Below are 22297 nucleotides of genomic sequence, written 5' to 3'. Positions count from 1 at the left end.
GGATGGGTGGATGGGTGGATGGGTGGATGGATGGATGGGTGGATGGGTGGATGGGTGGATGGGTAGGTGGGTGGATGGGTGGATGGGTGGATGGGTGGATGGGTGGATGGGTGGATGGATGGATGGGTGGATGGGTGGATGGGTGGATGGATGGATGGGTGGATGGGTGGATGGGTGGATGGGTAGGTGGGTGGATGGGTGGATGGGTGGATGGGTGGATGGGTGGATGGGTGGATGGGTGGATGGGTGGATGGGTGGATGGGTGGATGGGTGGATGGGTGGATGGGTGGATGGGTGGATGGGTGGATGGATGGATGGGTGGATGGGTGGATGGGTGGATGGGTGGATGGGTGGATGGGTGGATGGGTGGATGGGTGGATGGATGAATGGCCTGACTCTTCGGGAAGCGACCCCCGCTGACCTGGCCAGCCTGGTGTCCATCTCCCCTCAGCTCACCCTGCCTTTAATCACATGGGACTTCCTTCCATCTTCTGCCTCCGCTCTGCTCCCTGGGCCTTTCATGGCACCTGCTCACCTCTTTAGGGCCTGGGCGGCTCCTAGCTCTGAGGCCAGCATGGCCCTGGGCTCCTAACCCACACCCACCTTCACCCAAGCAAGCGTAGATGCCCTTTCCCTAAGCTGCCACAGTTTGGTTGTCCGTGACTGCCACTGGGCAGAGAGACTCTGCAGGGCATGACCTTGTGTTATTGTCCACGGGACAGTGCCAGGCGTAGAGTGAATGAGCACCAATCGCTGCTGGAGGCCTGACTGCATGCATGAGTGCAGGGGTGAGGGGAGGAGGCCTGCAGGGTGGTTGCAGCAGCCCACGGCCTGGGAGAGACTTACATATTCTTTGGTCGGGTCGCCGATGCTGCCGTTGGTGGTCGGGGCGGTGGGCTCTGTGCCCTCTGGCTTTTCCTGTTGCTTGCCCTCCTCCTTGGGCAAGCCGCCCTGCCCTGGGAGCGCCACCTCTCCCACGCCGAGGGCCTCGCTCTTATACTGCTTGACAAATTCTTCCATGAGTTTCAGCTCGTTCTCCAAAAGTCCGCGGCAGCGAGAGGGGTCCTGGTCGTAGAGGGGGAGCTGGTGCATGAGCTGGCGGCGGCGGTAATAGGCGCCCTCGGTGCCCGTCACCGGCTGCTTCTCCTTCGGGATGAGCTCCATGTACTGCAGGCCCTGGGCAGGGGGAGAAACCGACGTGACTCTCCAGCCCCAGCAGAGACCCGAGAACTGGGGAACCTCCTCCAGCTTCTTCAGGGTTTGGCTGAACCCAAGGATTCCCAGGGAAGGAGTGGTGACACCCAGGTGGTAGTCACAGGTCACTTCCTTGATGAGAATGGTGTGACGTAAGCAGGTGTTCATTTTAGAGTTGCTGGCTTTGGGACATGGATTTTGTTTCCTTCAAAATGGAGTATTTTTACTAACCTCATGTCGATGCCTAATTTTTAAAAAGTCAATCTAGTTTAAAATTGCTTTTCTTGGAAAAATATAATTAAATCATTATGGATGTAAGGGTTTTCATGGTTTATTAATTTAAAAATCTGCAAAGGCACCTTCCAACAGTAGAATCAATAAGGTCTGAAGTCAGTAACATTTCCACATGGGTATGAATGGTAACCACCTAAATATTAATATGTTCAGAAATAACCACCAATTTGGCCTTTTTAGAAAAAAAATAAATGAACAGAAATCTTCTAGTTGGGTAGGTCCTGGGGATGGGGGAGAGGGGGAAGTAAAGGTCAGAGTCACGCAGTGCGAGAAACTGTGAAAGGCAAAGTGCTTATCCTTGACAACTGTTCTCCATTTCTGTGTCTGACCTTGGGCATGACCTTGACACACCACCAGGTTGCTTGATTCCCACTGCCCAGGTGGCTGCTGCCGAACTTACTGTTTTAGAACCTGCCTGTCTCATATCTCATCATTGGGGATTGTGTTAATCAACTGCAATTCATAATGAGCAGTCATCTGCTTTTAGGGAGCAGGGGTGAGGAAGCTGGGCAGGGGTACTAGTCCAGAGCCTGGTATATGCTGAGCTTCATCATAAATGAGTTCTGGATAAGAGTGTTTTTAGAAAAGGGGAGGAGGAGACCTGGGTTCCTGTGGGACTCACCAGTTGAATGGTGGCCATGGTTCTGCCCTGGATTCTAGGGACACCAGCTGAGGAGCCTTCTGGTACTGTGGGCTCACAGCACCTCCTGTTAAGCCCTGCACAGACCCTCACACTTTTCACGGTGCTTTCCCAGATGCGGGAGATGGCCTGCATGGTGGGCAGAGTCCTGGGCTGTCAGGAAACGGGTTTCCAGCTCCAGCCCTGCTGCTGCTCTCTGTGGAAGACCGAGAGAGTGCCGACCGCTCTGGGCCACGGTTCTCTCATCCGCAAAGTTCCGAGTAGACTGCACGGTCGTGATGGTCTTGGCGAGTGTGCGAAGCCTGTGGTGACTCACCTGATCGCCACCACGGCTAAGAGAGAGATGAGCAGCAGCGCTCACCTGGGTCTACAGCCCATGAAAGGGGCCCAGGGGGTGATGGGTTCTTGTTGGCCAAAGAGGCCACGATCCTTCACCCAAAATTTGAGAGAACAAGGATCTCTATGGAGCCACACAGCTGACTGCCCAGCTAGGAAGGGCTTATCCTTGAACCAGTCTTGGGAAGACCAGGGTGATGCATGGTTTTTCTTTTGAGCAGAATGAGATTGCAGGTGGCTTCCAGCACAGGCCAGACAGGTAGGTCTGAGGAACCCCGTCTCCAGCTTTATGCTGCATAGGACTCGCTGGGAGACCTTGTGCAAAGCTCCCCTGGGCCCACCCAGAGGCTCGGACTTAGGAATCTGGAGGGGCCTGGAAGTGAGCCCTTTCACAGGTCCTCCTGGGTGCGTCTGAGCAGCACCCCTGCAGGCCAGGGCCTTTCTGGGGACAGTGGGTTGGGGGAGTGGATGAGACCATCCAGAGGGAAGCAACGGGCCCACGACCAACAGGGTGGGCAGGGACAGTCCCTGGAAGGCAAACGCCCAGAGCAGCGCTTCCCACTTCTTGCCTGGGCCTGCCCTGCTCCCAGGCCCGAAGGAAGGAGTTTGGAGAAGTGGGAACAAGAGCTTGGCTCTCTCTGCCCGGGTGGTGAGGCAGCCTCAGTGGCACAGCTCCTGGGAGAGGCACCTCCTCCATGAAGGCCGCCCACTCCCTAAGCCGAGTGGTTTAAGGAATGATGGGAATGGCTACGACGTGGCGGCTACTGAGTTCCAGGCTCTTCTAGGTGCTTTACGTACGTGAACCCATTTACTTCTGACAACACCCCTAGCAGGAAGGTACTCATAGTGCCTCTTGGGAAACTGAGGCGCAGAGAGGTTAAGCAACTCCCCAGGGCCACACGGTTAGTCTGTGGTAGAGGCAGCTTTGAACTCAGCAGCTTGGTCTCAGCCCCCTCTGTTCCGCCTCTCTGGAAGACGGATGATTTGCAGAGAAAAAAATGTACCCCCATCACTGGGCGGGGGGGGGGGGGGGGGGTCCTCCCTTTGTCATCATGTCAGGTGGGTGGACTGGGTCCCTATGGCCTGGTGCCAGGATTCCCCGGACCCGGGATATGTCTGTGGCTCTGGCCTTAGAGGGCTGCACCCCTTCCTGCTCAGCTTTAGGAATAAACTCTGGAAGCCTGGAGCAGTGGCCGAGCCCTGCACCCACAGTGCCCTCTCATGGCTCTGTCCTGGCCGTGGGTGTCTGTGGCCTGCAGAGCTCATGGGTTCCTGGCTGGGGCCCTGGGGACAGGCAGCTTTCCTTCCCGGGGACCCTGTGTTCCTGTTCCAGCTCCAAGCCTGTGGGGACGGAACCAGGTGGGATTCCAAAGGCTCTCCTTTCCTCCCAGGCGAGATTTAACTAAATGTCAGGCTTGCATCTCTAAAACTCCTTTAGCTCACTAACATGTAGAAATCACCTAGGTCAGTAGTCGGCAAACTGCAGCCCCTTGCGTGTGGCTCTTCCACAAAATACCACGTGTGGGCGCGCACGTACAGTGCGATTGAAACTTCATGGCCACACTCCAGGGGCCAAAGAGAAACATGTGGCTCTCGAGCTGCAATTTGCTAACCACTGATCTAAGCTCTTGCTGTCCCAGGTGTGGCCTGGGGACCAGCAGCATTACATCGCCTGGGAGCCTGTCAGGAGTGCAGAATCTCAGGACCCAAGCATCCCGGCTGATTTAGGCAGGCTCTCCAGGTGATTTATGTGCTGAAATTTGCGTGGTCCACTCAGAACTGGACTGGTCCGGTGGGTCTTGAAGGTGGCTGCACATGGCACTACCTGGGGCAGCATTTAACTGCTCACTTCTGGGGATTCTGACCCTGAGATCTGGAGCTTCTGGTTTAACGGTCTGGGGCAAGGTCCAGCATGGGGACTCTCATGAGCTTCCAGAGATTCCAGGGGCTGTCCAGGGAGGACCCAGAGATTCCTGGGGGGTAGGCAGGTGACTTGTGCAAGTCACCCATTCTCTGTGGGCCTTATCCTTTCCACCCTCCTCAGGCCTTCTCCAACTATTTGCCCAAGCCTTCTCTGGGTGCCTCTGTCCCACAGCTGGGAAAAGCCAGTTTGGCTCTCCCTTCTAAGCCCAAGAGACTTCAGCTGCGAGGAGAAGCAAGCCATTTCTCTGCTCCCCTAAGGCTTGCAAATGGCACATCCCAGCCACGCTGAGGGGAAATGAACACGGCTCAGATGCAGACAAGCACTTGGAGACGTCTGGATGATAAGCCATCCTCTGTTGAGAAGTGAGGAGCCCACAGGGAACCATGAGCAGCCAGGTACTTGAGTTGGAAGGGCCCTAGAGGTCATATGAACAACCGTACCCATTTTGTGGATGAGGAAACTGAGGCCCAGACAGTCTTCACTTCAAGGTCACATTGTAAGGTAGGAACAGAAATGAAACCACAGCCATTTCTACTATTTCTGTAACCTTGCCCTCTTGAAATGTGGGAAGCTGTGGCATGGCTAACATTTACAAGGGCAAGAAAATAACCACTTGGTAGGAGGAAGCTGTCTTACCAGTTTCTGGTTGACTCCGGGGGGAGCCCACTCATAGGTGATGGTGTCAAAGGTGGGATCTTTCCCAGTGGCAATGGGGTTGGTCATGATCATCCGGTTCCTCTTGTAAATCCGGATGCCGTCCCCGCCTTTCACGCGGGCCGTGAGGGTGGAATACTTGGAGTCCATCAGAAGGCGGCCAATTTTCCGGTCATCTTCCAGGTCGGAGCTCAGGCAGTGGTCCTCTTGGCTGCACTTGCAGGACTTGCATATTTTCCTGGGGGCAGGTAGAGATGGGGACAAGTGAGATCAACCTCCGGGAAAGAGAGGTGGTCTCCTGCTGGCAGCATCCACCCTTCTGAAAGCAAGTGCAAAGTTTAACTTGAGTCACTTGGAAAGGTTAGCAGCAGACACATGGTAACCTGAGACCAATGGGCCCTTGGGATGGCGTTGCATTTGGGGGCCCTGGCAATGTCTGGAGACACATTTGATTGTCACAGTGGGGTACTCTGGCATCTATAGGGTAGCGGCTAGAGATGCTGTTAAATATCCCACAATCCCCAGCCCCCCTTTTGCAGCAAAGAGTCATCCAGTTCAAATGTCAGTAGCACTGAGGTTGAGAAACCCTGGTGTAACCTGAGGGGAAGGAGGCCCCTTCACAGCCTTCAAAGAACTTGCAGGTGGGGTGGGAGGGGAGAGAGAATCGGGTGGACGCTATCACGTAAAGTGGACTCAGTGGGGCCCTGTGAGGGGTGCATGTGCTGTGGGGGTTCGCTGGATGGACCACAGGATGTCAGTGTGTGGCGCGAGGACAAGGGCTCATGGAGGTGCGCTGGGAAACTGGGCTACGGAAGGTGGAGCCGGTTGTTTAGTGTGAGCTGCCTCCTGTCTTAGTGAACTGACGTGCAGTGCGCCGTCAAGTGGGGGAGGAACGCAGCATCTGCGACGTTATTTGAGGAGAAACTTGCAGCCCAAGTTCCCATTCATAGGCCGCAGTTTGAGAAAAGTCACAATGGACAACCTCAAGGATAAGTCTGGCACTTCAAGGGAGATTATGACCCTAAAGGCGATGCGGGGCAAAGACAGGTCTTTTCGTTCTCATGAGAAGAGGTTGCGTGATTTGTGGAACTGGGGCATTTTATTCCTGATCAGTACTGTCCTCTCGCCTCTCCCTTTTACGAGGCACAGAGGAGACAGCTTCTCCAAGAAGACGGCCACAGCACCCTGGGTCTGACATGGGCAGTGGAAATGGGAGGAGGTGGGAGGAGGTGAGAGGAGATGGGAGGAGGTGGGAGGAGGAGGAAATCCCGGTCTCCCATGGGCCCTCTGACCTCCCCAGTGCCGTCTGTACGTAAACTGGGAGGAGAAGCTGCCGTTGTTTTCCTGGTTAACGCAGACTTCCCGGGGCCAGTGGAGATGTGGGAATGCAAACTTTGAAATGAAAAATGCTAACGAATGAGATGTTCTTTGAGGTGGTTTCCACATCATTCCTCCTTTATGCATGCTTCTCATGTTGCTAGGCCCACGGCTGGGGCTTTACAGAAGTCCACCCTCTTTCCAGGAACCCGGATTGTAGAGAACCCAGATGCATGGGCCCTCGCTGGTGTTAAAACGGCCATTTCTGCAGCCCGTCACAGAAAACCTTTGTGGAAAAGGCGCAGGCTTGGGATCTCATCTCGGTCTGAACACTAGGTCCACAGGCCTATTTCTTACTCATCAAATCAGAGGGCTGTTCTACATCAGGGCTGGCAAACCATGGCTTACAGGCCAAATCCTACTTTTGGATGGCCCATGAACTAAGAATAGTTTTACATTTTTAAGTGGGTAAAAAATTTTGAATGAATTTCCATGTCCTCACGTAAATTAATGCTTTCATGCTGCAAGGACCAAGGTGACTAGGTGTGACGGGCACCATTTGACCTGCAAAGCCTAAGATGATGACTATCTGGTCTATTGAGGAGTCTCCAAACCAGGGGTCCTCAAACTTTTTAAACAGGGGGCCAGTTCACTGTCCCTCAGACTGTCAGAGGGCCAGACTATAGTTTAAAAAAAACTATGAACAAATTCCTATGCACACTGCACATATCTTATTTTGAAGTAAAAAAACAAAACGGGAACAAATACAATATTTGTATGTGCATGTGGCCCGCAGGCCGTAGTTTGAGGACCCCTGCTCCAAACTTTGCTGCGTATCAGATCCCCCGGGGAGCTGGGTGAACTTGGAGATGCCCTGCCCCGGCCTCGCTAGTCACAGGCACGGATGGGTCTGGATGGGCCCCGGGCTGGGCATTTGGGATCCTGTTCCCGAGGTGATCCCGATGCACACCAGTGGCACAGTCACCACTCGGTCCCTTTCGGGACTTTAAGCAGCTTCGGGCGACATTCTCCAGGTTGTCCCTCGAAAAGCATAGGAAATAGCCCAGCTATTTTACTGCGGAATTATGTACAACGATCCCCTGCCCGTGAGAAGGGGAAGAATTAACACTGTATGGGAGGCAGCTGCTGCAGCTGGCCTGGGGCAGGGCCGCAGGAGAAGGGCACCAACACGGGACTCCCGGAGAGCGCCCCCTGAAGAATGCAACATTTTGTAACTTGAAGAGCCAGTGGTCGCTCTTCCATTTTTCATATTATGGTTCCAGTTTTCCTTAAATCAGGGTGTTTTTTTCTCTCTCTCCCCACTGAAGGCAGTGCATATTGAAAAAATAAAGCTAATTAGGATAATAATAATAATAATAATAATAATATAAAGAATTCTTTGCATGCTGGGGAGGGACCTTGCGTTGGGCTCTCTCTGAAACACCGGGAGTCCAGCGTCCTGTGAGGGTTGCCAGGTGGGCAAGGAGCGGGTGTGGCTACTGGGAGAGCGGGATGCTGAAGGGAAGGCTGCTGGGAATCTCCCCCTTGTTTTCATCATCTGTTTGTTCTGAAAGCCTGCTCTTGTACCCTCCTCTCTAAGCGATGCTCCTCTTCTGTGCTTCTGACACTGATTCCATCCTAATTCTAACATGTGAATCGTTTGCTTGATTATAAACAATTTGCCTGAAACGATGGGATTGTAAAGCCAGAGGGGACCCCAGAGCACCTCAGCTCCAACGCCCCCGTTTCTCAGCTGGGAAGTCTGAGGCTTAGAGAAGGGAGGAGCCCTGTCCAGACAGAGTCGGCACGTGAATGCTGTCCTGTGATTTACTTGAGGGCCTTTCCCACTAACCCAGGCTGGCTACTTGGATCTTCACGTCTATTTCAGACTAAGGAGAGTGTGGGAACTGGAGCATAAAAGTGGTTTGACATAGTTTTCCCCCTAAAGATGGGGCTGCAGGGACAGTCACGCAGGCTGTGCCCTGCACAGCTCCTGGGGTGTCAGGCACAGAGATGCTGGTGTGAACAGTGGGACTATACAGTGTGGCAACCCCACCTCCAGTTTTCAGAGCCCTCAATGAATAAGAGAAAGAAAAGTCCATCCAGGCCGGTGTGGTTCAGTGGTTGAGCATCAACCTAGGAACCAGGAGGTCACGGTTCAATTCCTGGTCAGGGCACATGCCTGGGTGGTGTGCTCAATCCCCAGCATGAGGTGTGCAGGAGGCAGCTGATCAGTGTTTCTCTCTCATCATTTATGTTTCTATCTCTCTCTCCCTCTCCCTTCTTCTCTGAAATCAATAAAACTGTATCTAAAAAAGAAAGAAAGAAAGAAAAGTCCAGCTGGCTCTTAGGGTCCTCCCCCATGGGTATGAATTCCAGGTCTTGGTTTTAGGTATGTGGACACCCTGACTTCTGTCCCAGGGGCACTTAGATCAGAACTCACCAACAGGGATGATGGTGCAGCAGGACGAGAGCAGCCCCATGCATCAAACCCCAGGCCAGAACTCTATCCAGAGTGGACCAGGCACCAGCGAACAGCTGCCCACACCTTCCGGGGACAGCGCTTGCTGGGCTGGGCCTCCGCCTTGACACGGTTAAGGGAGAACTAAACTCCTGCCTCGTCCTGGCTCCTGAGGGCTCTCTGGCATTTCTGAGTGAGGCCGAGAGGTCACTCCTCCCCACAGCGCGCGTGCATCCCAAGCAGCCCCAGCAGAGAATCACCAGGGTTCCCTGAGAGGACAGCCCAGAAGCGCAGGGGACGGAGCCTCCTGACAAACTCCCTTACCTCCACGAGTGCGGCTCGAAGCCTGAACAGGTCCCCTTGCATCTCAAACAAGGCACACCTCGCGCTGACTGCTGCTGGCCCAGGGACATCTGGAAAAGGAGCAGAAAAGAGGGTGTTTTCCTTCCAAACATCTGGGACCCGGATGCCTGACCTCTGAAACACTGGGCATGCCAGCAACGGGGTGGTGTGGGGTTCAGAGGGCTTGAGACGAACCAGCCATCGCTGACTGCTTACCAGGAGACCCGCTGGGAAAGGGCAGGACATGGGGCACTTCCCATAAACTTGCAGCGGCTCCCTCTCAGCCTGCAGTTGTCACTCGCTGCCAAGGCCGCTGTGAGGGACCATCTGCTACCTCCCTCCCCCTCCTCCACTTCCCCATCCACTTGTCACTGGAATGGAATCTTCCAGCAAATGTCCCCTCTCCCTCATTTACTTGTAATTTATTGGGAGGGTGTGATTAAACCAAAGTGCAAGCCAATGTTCATGCTGCCAAATGTTTATAGCCCAAAGCATAACTTAAACATTTTGCTAAAACATGGAAAACCAGGAGCACTCGCAGTCTGGTCCTGCTTTGGAAGGAGCACAACCCACGAGTGAAGTTGTTTTTTTTCGTTACCAGCCAAACGGAACAGACGTTCAATGGCTGCTGCTGCTGCTGCATTTAGACCCAAACGGCTCTCAGATGAGGTCTTGGGATCAGCAGCGTCACCGGAAGTTTGCCAGAAATGCAGACCCTCAGGCCCCACCCAGCCCTTTTAAATCGGAACCTTCAATTTCACAAAATGTAGGCCAGTATCGCTCAAGGGTTGAGCGTTGAGCCAGGAACCAATAGGCCAAGCATGTCAAACGTGCAGCCCACAACGAATACTCATTAACGACGACTCATTAATTTCAGCCCTTTGTATTCAGCGTGTCTCCATCGAAATAAACCAAACCTATGTTTCTATGAAAATGGAAGCTTTTGTTTCTTACGGCCCACATAAACTTAAACCTTGTTTATTTGGCCCGTGTTAGCCTTTGAGTTTGACATGCTTGCAATAGGCCACTGGTTTGATTCCTGGTCAGGGCATGTGCTTGGTTGTGGGCTTGATCCCCTGTGGGGGGTGTGCAGGAGGCAGCTGATTGATGATGTTTCTCTCTCATCTATGTTTCTATCTCTCTGTCCCTCTCCCTTCCTCTCTCTCTAAAAAATCAATGACATTATATTTAAAAAATTTCGGAGACTTGTATTACATTAGAACTGGAGAAGCAGTGGGTTAGTATATGGATCTGCTGGCTGAGAAACTTACCTGACTGTACATTGGGAGTGGGGTGTGCGGAGTGTGATTTGGTACATTATGATTTTATCAAAAACAAGGCTCCATCAGCTAATTAGATAAAGGGAAAAGCTCATCATTCAATAAGCTATTGATCCATTTAACCATTTACTTTTTATTTTATTTATTTTTAAATATTTTTTTTATTGATTTCAGAGAGGGAGAGATAGAAACATCAATGATGAGAGAGAATCATTGCTCGGCTGCCTCCTGCACACCTCTTATTGGGGATCGAGCCCACAACCCGGGCATGTGCCCTTCACCAGAATTGAACCTGGGACCCTTCAGTCCCCAGGCCGATGCTCTATCCACTGAGCCAAACCAGCTAGGGCTCCACTTAACCACTTATTTAGCATCTCCTGTGTGCCAGGCACAGGGATACATCATAAGACTCAGGTACGCCCCAGAAGACACATTCTACAGGCAGATGGAGCAGGAAACACATATTTATCACCTGCTCCTGGAAGGGGTAATGCTGAGGCAGGAAAGTTGCCAGTTGTGTAGTAGAAAGGCATGGATTCCGGAGCCTGAGAGACCTGAATTCGAAACCCAGCTTCGTGACTTAGCAGCCACATTGACCTTGGGCCAGCTGAGCCTGCCAAACAGGTATAGAGATAATGCATGTAAAGAGTCTGACTGTATTAGGTACTAAAAAATGGTAGCTGCTGTTATTTTCACAAATACTTTAGGAGCAAAGAATAAGGTTTCAATAAACCCGTATGGGAAATCCCGGGAGGCTTCTTAGAAGCGGTGACTGTGGACAAGGGCAGCACAAGGTGAGCTGGCAGGAAAGGAGAAAGGGATTCCTGGCAGAAGGAAGAGAACGTGCCAGGGCAGAAAGGTACACAAGGGCTCGACGGGCAGGGGGCCGCTGTCTGAGCGTGCTCTTCGCGCCGGGTCCACGCTCTTGGTTCTAATAAGCACTCACAGCTTGGGCGAGCTAGAGCCATGTTGCAGGTATGTGAAGGGAAGCCTGCTCATAGTGGTGTTAAGGTTCGTGTTAAAATGGAAAAACAAGAGGAAGCGCACCGCCACCCGCTCGTCCTGAGCTGGGAGCTTTTGTTCCCAGGCAGAACTTTGCTCCTAGAGCCATTGGCGTGGGAAACCTTGCAGGCGTCCGCCTCTTGTCCTGGACACCTTGGGTTCCACTGGTTGAGGTTCCGCGATCCTTTCACACTCCGTGGTAGTTCAAAGGTGACTCTGGGAGGCGTACACTTTATGAACGGGGCTTCATTATTGGATTGTTTTAAATGCACGCAGGGGCAGCGAGGCCTGGAACGGGAGAGCCGTGTGGAAGCACCTCCTAAGTGGCCAGCACCCTGCATGCTTGAGCTTTATGGTTCTTCTAATGAGCGGCTGATTTCACTGTCAGCCTACAAGGGGATTAGCCCTGGTGCTTGGCCAGGGGAGTCGAGCTGCTGGCTCAGGGTTTGGATTAGAAACAGTGATGTGAGGCAACACAGCAAAGCGGAGCACTGGCGGGGGTGGGAGGGGGGGAGGAGAAGGGGGAGGGAGGCTGGTCGGTGGTGCCAGCTCTGACATTTATGAGCTGTGCAGCTAGAGGCGACTCATTTCCTCACCCTGCCTAAATTGCTCCTCTGGAAAATGAGAAACCTGGCGGAATCGGGGTTGCCCACATCTTGCTGTGCAGAGCCCTTGTTCTGTGGGATGCGATAAAGTGGTCCAGGGCCGGGGGCAGGGAGGATCACATGCTCAAAGGAAAACGGGAGACGCCGGATGGAACTGGCTGCCGGAGCCTTTGAAGCCTGGCCTGATGGGAAGTGAGGGGAGAGGTGGGAGGTGGGGAGCAGGCGGCTGTGTGTTAGAGGTCCAGGCTTCGGGGTTGGACGGTCAGGGTTTTACTCCCCATTTTGGGCCTTTTTCAGCTGAATTTGGGCAGGTGATGTGCCGGGGTCCAACCCCAGCGGGTCCAGGGGTCCCCAAAGGTGTGAATGGAGTCGGCGAAGAAGGAATGACACGGAGACAGTGTTCAGTTGATCAGCAGCCTAGCCAGGATCTCCAGCCAAGTTCTGGTCTGGATCTCCAGAGAGGTTCTACTTAGGATCTCCAGCCAGGTTCTGTGTCCATGTTCTCTTGCTAGGTTCTCCAGATTCTCCAGCCAGGTTCTGTAGCCATGTTCCCTCGCTAGGTTCTCCAGCCAGGTTCTGTCCAGGTTCTCCAGCCAGGTTCAGTCACCAGGTTCTAGTCAGGTTCTCTTGCCAATTTCTGTAGTCAGGTTCAGTCCAGGATCTTTTGCCATGTTCTCTTGCTAGGTTCTGTCTCTAGGTTCTGAGGCCAGTTTCTGTCCAGGATCTTTTGCCATGTTCTCTCCAGCGAAGTTCTTCTGTCTCTAGAGAACGTTCTGTGTAGGTTCTGTGCCAATTTCTGTCTCTCTCTCTGTCTCTTGCTGTCTTGTTACATCTGTATTTATACCAGTTGATTCAATCCTATCAATCTCTATTACAAAGGTTAGGGTGTTTCTTATCTCCATTCCAGGGAGTAAAGATTATATAGCTTAAGCATGATTGTTCGTAGTTAAAGTGATTAATTACCCACCTGGCACTTAGTTAAGAGGTTTTATTCCCTCCCTAACTTCAGGGGAAAATCCCTACCTGGGGAAACAACCTTTCTCAGAGACCTTGGTTAAAACACATAGTGCCTAGAAGGTGAGCAAACATATTAAGAACAGTATGCCATATATGCCAGGTCCTTTGAAACAGCAAGCATGGACCGGCTCCCGGCAGTGATGGGTCTTGGGGACTCTCAGTTTCTGCGTTTGTGTCACGGGGATGATAAGAACCACCTGCCCCGTGCAGTTACTGTGAGGGAGAAATGGGTGCTGCATGGGAGGGGCGTAGCCTGCACTTATTCTGTACTATTTGTCGTTGTCATTATATCTTGTGTAAACAGTCTGAGAGACCCAGATGTTCTCAAAATGACCCCCCCCTCCCCCCAGCTTCAGAATGCTAGGGGACTTCAGGGGACCTACTTTCCTAACTGCATACCCATACGTAGTCTTTCTTACTCTTTACTTGGTTTCACGTATACGTGTTGCCTCTGTAACTAAGTGTAGGGAGCGGAGGGTTGGACCCTGTCTCCATCCTGCTGGTGGGACAGTTTCCATGGCGACAGAAGTCCGTGGGAGAGGAAAATATATGGCGTTGTGAGGAAGAAATAGATTTGGGGCATCAAGCCACACTTGCAGCCAGTTTCCTGGCAGACTGTTTAACACATTAAATAGCCACCCGTGCACTGCGTGCTATCAGCCCGGAGCCAGCCAGCCCAGCTATCTCCAGCCCAGAAAACGATCCTGCTTGTGGGGGGGGGGGCGGGGGGGCGTGTGGGGGGGGTGCCAACCAGAAATACTGTTCAAGTGAGATATCCCGGCTTATACACTGTGGGCTTGTCTGATGCGGACTGCATCTCTGATGACAGATGGCACAGTGGCCCACAGTAGCTAAGCAGAGAAGAGAAGAGCTTAAAAGGACCTGTCACTTAAAAAAATGGGTTCTTGGAATGTAGCATTGATTCTGTCCTTTTTTTCGAGGGGAGGACAAAATGTTTTGACCATTTTCTTTGGCTCAGGGTAGTAGGATCTGGTTCATCTGATGTTGTGGAACCTAATTGTGTGAGCGGCTGAAAAGGACTCAGACCAAGTCCCCGGGGGATGCAAGGGGCGGGGCGACCGGGACGCCTGCCTTTGAGCATGGACCTCAGGTGAACCCCAAGGGAAATCTTAGATGGGAAAATGCCACCAAGAACAATGTAGGGCTGCAGATGAAGAGGACCCCGGAAGGGGGAATGCAATGCGGACTTTAGGGGTGAGCATGAGACCTGGACTTGGCAATGGGGGTTCTCCGCCCAGCTCAGCTTCTCTCCCTGTCACTCAGTTTCCCCCTCTGATAAGTGGGGTTTCCTTGCCCTTTTTGTCTCAGCAATGCTGTTGTAAGCATCATGTAAGGTTGAAAGGTTGTTTATAAAGTGAAATAATCATTTACCATTGTTAAAAATTATCCAGCCCTAGCTGGTTTGGCTCAGTGGCTAGAGCATCGGCCTGCAGACCAAAGGGTCCCGGGTTCGATTCCAATCAAGGGCTCGTACCTCGGTTGCAGGCTCCTCCCCAGCCCGGGCCCTGGGCAGGGTTCGTGCAGGAGGCAACCAATCAATGTGTTTCTCTCACATCGATGTCTCTCTCTGTCTTTCCCTCTCTCTTCTATTCTCCCTAAAAAATCAATGAAAAATATCCTCGGGTGAGAATTAAAAACAAAACAAAACCCAAAACTTGGAAACAAGGCAGAAAGATGGGTGGTGCATCCTTTCAACATCATTTGCTGGCAACATGACATTGCCTCTGCCCCCACACCCTTGAGGATTATCTGGAGAAATGTACTTTGCTCCGCTCCCAGACTCGGTGTGACATGCGAACTTGGAGCTTTTTCTCCAGTGGCGATGTTCTTTTGAAGAAGATAACGCCAAAGGTTATGGTTTATTGTCCTAGAGCAGTGGTCGGCAAACCACGGCTCACGAGCCACATGCGGCTCTTTGGCCCCTTGAGTGTGGCTCTTCCACAAAATACCACGTGTGGACGCGCACATACAGTGTGATTGAAACTTCTTGGCCCATGCGCAGAAGTCGGTTTTCGGAAAGGAGCCAGACGAAACAAGTATACACGACGAGTGTGGATGGGAGAGTTGGAAGGGGTGACCTCAGTGAACGTACCTCAGTCAGATTGAGGACATTTTTAGCAAAGGCCAGCTTAGGAGTACCCTCATTAAGTTAATAACAATGTACCTACCTATACAGTTTAAGTTTAAAAAATGTGGCTCTCCAAAGAAATTTGTCGTTGTACTGTTGATATTTGGCTCTGTTGACTAATGAGTTTGCCGACCACTGTCCTAGAGGACATGAACTAGTCTTGTACCTAACCCATCAATCTTGTCCTAACATTAAATTGACTAGGAATACCTAGCTCCTTAAAAGTTTTTAAAAAATATATCTTTATTGTTGAAAGTATTACAGATGTCCCCTCCCCCACCCCCCAAGTAACTCTCCTCCACCCCTTACTCACACCCCTCCTCCCCCTCAGACCTTCACCACACCATTGTCTGTGCCCATGGGCAATGCATGTATGCATATAAGTTCTTTGGTTAATCTCTTCCCTCCGCCACCCTTCCCTCTGAGATTCTCAGTCTGTTCCATGCTTCTCTTAAATGGTTTTTTAACTGATTGGAATCTCTTACTGATTCTTTCATTAGCGAATGAGTGGACTAAAATCTTTGCTAAGTTCTATTTCATATTTGCACAAGAGTCATGGTTGTACCTTTTAGAAAATTATACCTTAACACCATCCCATGCCCTCCTGACTCTGCATGGGCTTGCCTTCTGAGCTGGGGTGTTCTGAATTGGCACTAAATTCTATTCCAAGTCAACTACTCTGACATGTCTTTTGCAAGTAGGTGCCACAAGCTTACGTGTTATTAAAGGTTATTGGTCAACATGCTCCACTACTTAAACACAAACCCTCCCCTAGGGGTTCCCAGGAGAGAGGGTGGAGATGGCTGGGGTGGAGTGAAGTTATGAGAAGGTCCAGAGAAGAGCTGAGATCATATCCAGAAAAATGATCCCGGAAACTACCCCACTACCATCAACAATCCCAAAATAATAACAGCTTGACAGCCCACGGGGTGATTTCCCTTAAGCATTCTCTTCCTTAGCAGTTATGACAGCCCGGTGAGGTGTCCCCATTACTGCTAGTCAACTGGCAATGCAAGACAGTGTGTCTGGGCACAGAAGCAACTTGTGCCATCAGAGCGGTCTGGACTGGAGCTCATCTGGGGGGTGGCACTTTCCAATGTACACGGATCGGTACTGGCCTTCAAGCACACGCTTGATCTCGCCTAATGTTTACTAACATTTACTGAATATGACTTATGTGTTGGGGGGAAATGCCCAGCATTTTCATATTTAACTAAGACTACTTGATGAACTTATGAGAGAGAGACTTTTACTAACCTCGTTTTCAGATGAGGAATCAGGCCGAGAGGTTAGGATCTAATAGCTCCTAAGTGCTAGAGACAGGAAGTGAAACCAAGGCGCCTTACTGAAGAGCTAGGCTCTCGTCCGCTCTGCCGTGGCACTTTGCACCGAGCTCTCTACAGTTTACTAAGTATGTTCCTATCAGCCGTAGGCTGTGGATGTATTGCGTTTGGCTCATGAGAAAAGCAAGCTCAGAGGACTGATGGGATTTGCTGCTCAGAGCATGATTCACACTCATGTCTGTGGAATCCAGATCCTGTGACTTCCTACCACACCAGGAGTCTCCAGGCCCCGACAGCCTCCTCCGAGTCTGTCCTGGGCTCTGGGCATCAGGCCTGTTGGACCCAAAGGAGTGGGAGGGTGTGTTTGCAGGGGTGGGAAGTCCTGGAAGGGCTTGGGTGGGAGTACTAGGAAAATGTCATGATCACCTTGATCCTGAGATTTCTATCATCCAACCTTGTTCTGCTAAATAAACTAAAGTGTAGACAGATGTTCAAGGCAACAGACAGGCCTCAAGGGCAGTTGTCGAGGCGGCAGCCAGAGAGGAAAGTGAATCAGAGTCCTGAGCGGTGCCTGTGGGAGAAAATCACCAGGTCTTGGCTTCACCTAATTGACAGGCTTCTCCCCGAAGTGACGCCTGGTCAGCTATGCTTAGGACCATTCTGGGGAGTTGGAGTCACACTGTGACCCAAGCTGTGACGATGGATCTGTTTCCTAGAGACATCACTTAAAAGAAAGGGACAAAAACCATAACCACTTGCTATTATTTCTGGGTTTACTCTCAACTCTTAATAGCTTGTTTATATTGAGGGTATGAGCAGCCACCTTGCTTGAAGTAATGCTGAACCACTTTTAAAGGGCTCAAGGCTGCTGAGTGTTAGATGTCAGGAGGCTCCCATGATGTGGCCGCCTCACCTGTCCACATTTTCCCATTCTACTTCCCACATCATCTCCCGTTTCCATCCAGGTTCTCTTCCCAGTCACTGGGCCTCCAGAAGTTCTCCTAAATATACATTCGGTGGTTTTGCTCATGGTCACCTAAACCCCAGAGGGCTTCCATCCCACCCACTCTTTAGGGACCAGCTTAAGTCCCATCTTTTTTTTTTTAATTTGTCAATTGCAGTTGACATTCAGTATTATTTTATACTAGTGGCCCAGTGCATGAAATTCATGCACATTGAAAGGGAATTAATTAGAGGATGTGAGCCTGAGGCAGTCCGCGTTTCTGAAATTCAATGACATGGATCTTAGCTATTACTTTGCCAAATAAATGGAATTTACAGATATCATTTAAAAGAGCATTCAGCTTAATATTAAAAACTCTGGCTACCAAGTCAGATCTGTTTTCAACTTTTTTCCAGCATTGTGAATTGTTTGCAATATCTGCCCATTTGGGGTTGCATGTCATGGTTATGAATAAATTGGGCTTGCCATACTTCGTTACAATTGCCATAACATCCTGATACCACTGCTGCATATTTCTGGAACTACCCTCAAAAGATGATGGAAGTATTATCATTTTTCCAATTGGCACATTGTCATTTTCAGATCTAGATTTGAGATAATCTATCAAACCACTATATTTTTCAACTCTCAACTTAGATTGGTTTGCTTTGATGAAATTTATCCGGTTGGCCTCCATTTTTTAATATGAATTCACAATAAACTGTTGAGTTAATTTTCCTGCATTTAAAATAGGATTGAACATGTCCCGAACAGAGAGATGAAATCCATAATACTGCATTTGTGTGACTCGTGTCCTTACATTTTGTCTAGTATTACTGTCGATTACACTGTTGTCTCTGAGTCTTAATGCAATATCTGTTCCCCAGCCTTTTTCAATTGTGGACAAAGAATAGGATATGTCATTGCATCTAATGTAGGAAACAGGATATTGATTTGTTTCATTTTAGTGGCATTTGGATTATTGGGATCTGGTTTACAATGAATGAACAAGTCACTTTCAAAAGGAGGTTCTCCATCTTCATTTCTGAATATAACAGCAACCTCGGTTACACAGGGAGAATTATATCTACCTGGGTCACTGTTACGATCGTATTTAATTGCCATTGTTACTTCTGTGGGAGCAATACCTTTTGCTGCTGCTTCAGATTGGGCTTCCTTTTCTACCTCATGTAGCATCTTGTACGATTTTGTTAATTCATTTATTTCATGCATGAGGTTGTTGATGTTGATCATGAATCTTTCCGAGCAGCCCTGGTTTTCTGGCATTGCTAATCTTTTACTTGTAGCTTCGGCTGTATCCAAAATAAAGAGTTGAGAAAACTTCTGAGAAACACCATCCGAAGGATGTAAAGTTCCAGTACGGTGATAAACTTGTCTGTGTATTCTAAAACAGTACAGCCCATATCCTAATGGTGATGCAATATTTGCACCCATGGAAGCAAAAGCAAAAGAACTATTTATGGAACGAATATTTTCCATGAAATTTTTACTGTCAGAATCTTCGTTTGTCATTATCTTTTTAAATATGCTGGGTAATCTGGAAAATGTATATCATTTGGACAGACTTTCCCTTTGCTACAACATTGAGTTAATTTCCCATCGGATGGTTTTTCATCAGAAAAATTTAGTGATAGGCAAAATTCACATCTAACAGTCATTCCACCACAACTATGTTCGAGAATTGCATCCTCATGTACTCCATGTTCGCTGAGACGGCAGTTTCTACCAGAATTGGTAGTACTTGTTGATGTCTGTTCTCCAGACATATTCTGTCATTGCCACTGCCTTCTTTCAACTTCAAAGGCACGTTGGTCTTTAGACATTTTCTGTTGATGATGCCGGTGTTTTTTGGCATCAGAGCGTTTTTCCAGTAGTATTCAGATACATCTGTCGCAGGCGCTGCCTTCTTTCAAGATCAGACGCACACTGCTCTTCAGACATTTTCTGTAGATAACGCCAGCATATTCTGGCTGCAGAGCTACCTTGTGACAACAGTTGTTCTTTAGACATAGTCCCTCCTCTCTACTGTCATGGTCTGAGATGCAGGTAAATGAGAGTCCTCGCTGTCAGGTCGCTGAGAGCTGTCTGACCAATGGCTGATTCTGGCTGATTCTGTGGGGGTGGGACTTCCTCCTCCCTGCTGTCAGTTTCCACAGCTGTGATGAGGAAGCTCGGGTGACAGAGGGAGCCACATCCTCCAAGCCACCCTCTCTCTCACTCTGCTCTATGTCCAGCGGCCTCCTGCTCTGCCAAGTCTTCCAAACCTCTTGCTCTCCACCCGCTCTCCTGCTCTGCTCTCCACCAGCGATGGTCCCAGGAGCCCGCAGACGTGGCTAGGTGCGGCCGGCCTTACCTCCCGGGGGCCAGCGAAGGTCCTGGGAGCCCATGGCCGCCATTGCCTCCTGGGGCGCTTGACACCTGTGTATGCAAATTAACCCACCATCTTTGTTGGGCTAATTTGCATACTCACGTCTGATTAGCTGGTGGGCGTGGCTTGTGGGCAATCATGGAGGGATGGTCAATTTGCATCTTTCTCTTTTATTAGTATAGATTAGTTTCAGGAGTACAGCATAGTGGTTAGACATCTATATAATTTATGAAGTAATCTCCATTTTCCCCTTCTCCCCCATAAGTCTAGTACCCACCTGGCTGTATGCAGTTATTACAATAAGTCCCATTTTTCCATAATAAAGAGAATTCATATCAGCTGTAACAAGTACTGGGCTTTGCGGTTTTCCAGTCCCTGAGCTAAGCCTGAGCTCATGCAAATCCTGCAACACCCGCATGAGATCGGTTACCTTGCAGGGCTCCTCAAGGTGTGGTCCCCAAGCAGCACCTGGGAACTTGTCAGCCCTGCAGATCCTCAGTCCTCAACCTGGACTTACTGAATCAGCCACTTCGCGGGTGGGGCCCAGCACGGCTGTCCAAGCCCTCCCGGGGATTTAGATGTAAACATCTGTCTGAAAACCACTGATCTTTGCTGGTCTCCCAAGGTTGCACACGAGCCCACTGAAGGGTAACTCGCTGTGTGGCTTTGCCTGAAACTGATTCTGGGCCTGGATGAAACACTTTCAGTGACAAAGCCAGGAGCTGGGCTCCCTAACGAAGAGGATTCACAGAGGTCAAATTAAAGCTCCAGAGCCTGGATTTGAACCCAGGTCTCTCTGAATCTGGAATCTCCACCTTAATTTAACCAATATCCTGCAAGTGCTGCCAAGAAGCCATTTCCAAGATACTTTGGGACCCTTCCATATTTTTTTCTCAAATAACTCACAGAAATATAGAGTTAGACATGTGATCAGTGCCAGGAAGGAGAAAGCCAGAGCTTCTCAAATTAATCTGACATGGATTAGCATAAAGCTCACCTGGGATCTGGCTAACATGCAGATTCTGGTCTAGCAAATCTGGGGGAGCCAGTGCTGCTGGTCTGGGGATCACACTTTTTTATTTTAATTTTATTTTATATTGATTTGAGAGAAAGAGAGAGAGAGAGAGAGAGAGAGAGAGAGAGAAGAGAGAGAGGAACATTGATGTGTTGTTCCACTTATCTATGCATTTCATTGGTTGCTTCTTGTATGTGCCCTGGGATGGAACCTGCAAGCTTGACCTCTTGGAATGATGTTCTAATGAACTGAGCTGCCCTGCCAGGCCCCGGGTACCATACGTTGATAGTGAGGGACTTGTCTGCCCGTTAGGATCACCTGTGGATCTCTTCACCCTCCCAACCTCAGGGGATTCCGATGTGCAGATAAGTTTGGAAACAACGGGGCCACACTGTTGTATCCTCAGCTGCTCCAACCTGGATTTTAACATCATTGGCTTAACACCCACCACCATACTCAACTTGCAGACACAGTTCCTACAAGGTGAGTTTTCACGCAGGTCTGACTTCTGTTGTTGTCATTTCATTTTGGCCCCAGCTGCCCTGGCACAAGCCTGCCTCATAGACTTTTGTGCCAAATGCAATAACGTTCTTAACAGCTGTACAGAGGGGAAGCTACCCCCCCTTTCTCTTCCTCTAGGTTTCGTGGCTGGCTGTCTCCTCTCGGGGGCTCTCTTGGCTGTGGAGACCCTCTGCCTGGCCTGAGGACAGGGAAGTCCTCCCCACCCTGCAGGGCCATGGGGGGTGGGAACTGAGAGAGTCCGTCAGACGGAGGAACCCAAACTGGGGGCACCGGAGGCCCCAGATGGTCACAAGCTGCAGCACGAAGAGTTGTCAGTTTGTTCTCCCCTTAGGAAGTTTCGTCCTTTTGGGAGTGGCCTGGCTGGGAAGTATAAGGGGGCACCTCACTGTCCTGCCCAAGAACCCCAGGATCTTGACAGGGGTCTGGACTTCCTCCACTTTTTGAAGCTCCCCAACAACTGAAAACATGAGTTGCTAAAAAAGGGTTACAAATCTTTTTTTAAAAGTTGTGTGTTTACCACCTAAAGTCAAGTCTCCTTCCATCACCATTTATCCCCTCTTCTACCTCCCCCCAGTCCCCTTCCCCTCTGGTAATCACCATACTGTTGTCTATGAGGTGTTTGTTTGCTTATTCTCTTCATTTTTCTCAGCCAGGCCCCCCTACAAAACCTTAACAGAGTAATGAAATCAGTAACTCACCAGCACAATACCTGCCTCTCCCTTTGCCACTCTTCCTGACCACAAACCCTCCCTGTGACGGGCCCTGTCACCGGTGGTGCAGCGGGCCCAGAACCCCAGGGATGCTGGGAAGGCCAACCACAAGGCTCTTTCCTGTGTTTGCTTTTCATTAGGATGCTTTTTGGCACGCATTTCCGTAATATGTATTTTCCTGTTTTGATGTGAAATGAACGTTCCCTGTCTTGCCCACTCC

At 50.3% G+C, this 22297-nt stretch overlaps 1 protein-coding gene across 1 annotated transcript in view; it reads right to left on the bottom strand.

The window, feature by feature from the left end:
• LMCD1 (LIM and cysteine rich domains 1) overlaps positions 1–22297 on the bottom strand; it is a 61624-nt gene that overhangs the window by 16406 nt on the left and 22921 nt on the right. The window contains exons 2-4 of the mRNA XM_081106101.1: positions 9145–9233; positions 5025–5280; positions 847–1176 (exon numbers count right to left, since the gene is read on the bottom strand). Coding sequence (XP_080962227.1) covers positions 847–1176; positions 5025–5280; positions 9145–9233 — 675 coding nt within the window. The remainder of the gene's footprint in view (positions 1–846; positions 1177–5024; positions 5281–9144; positions 9234–22297) is intronic.

This window comes from Myotis nattereri (assembly GCF_964212035.1).
Source record: "Myotis nattereri genome assembly, chromosome: 14".
Taxonomy (NCBI): Eukaryota; Metazoa; Chordata; class Mammalia; order Chiroptera; family Vespertilionidae; genus Myotis; species Myotis nattereri.
This window is presented reverse-complemented; position numbering and strand designations above follow the sequence as displayed.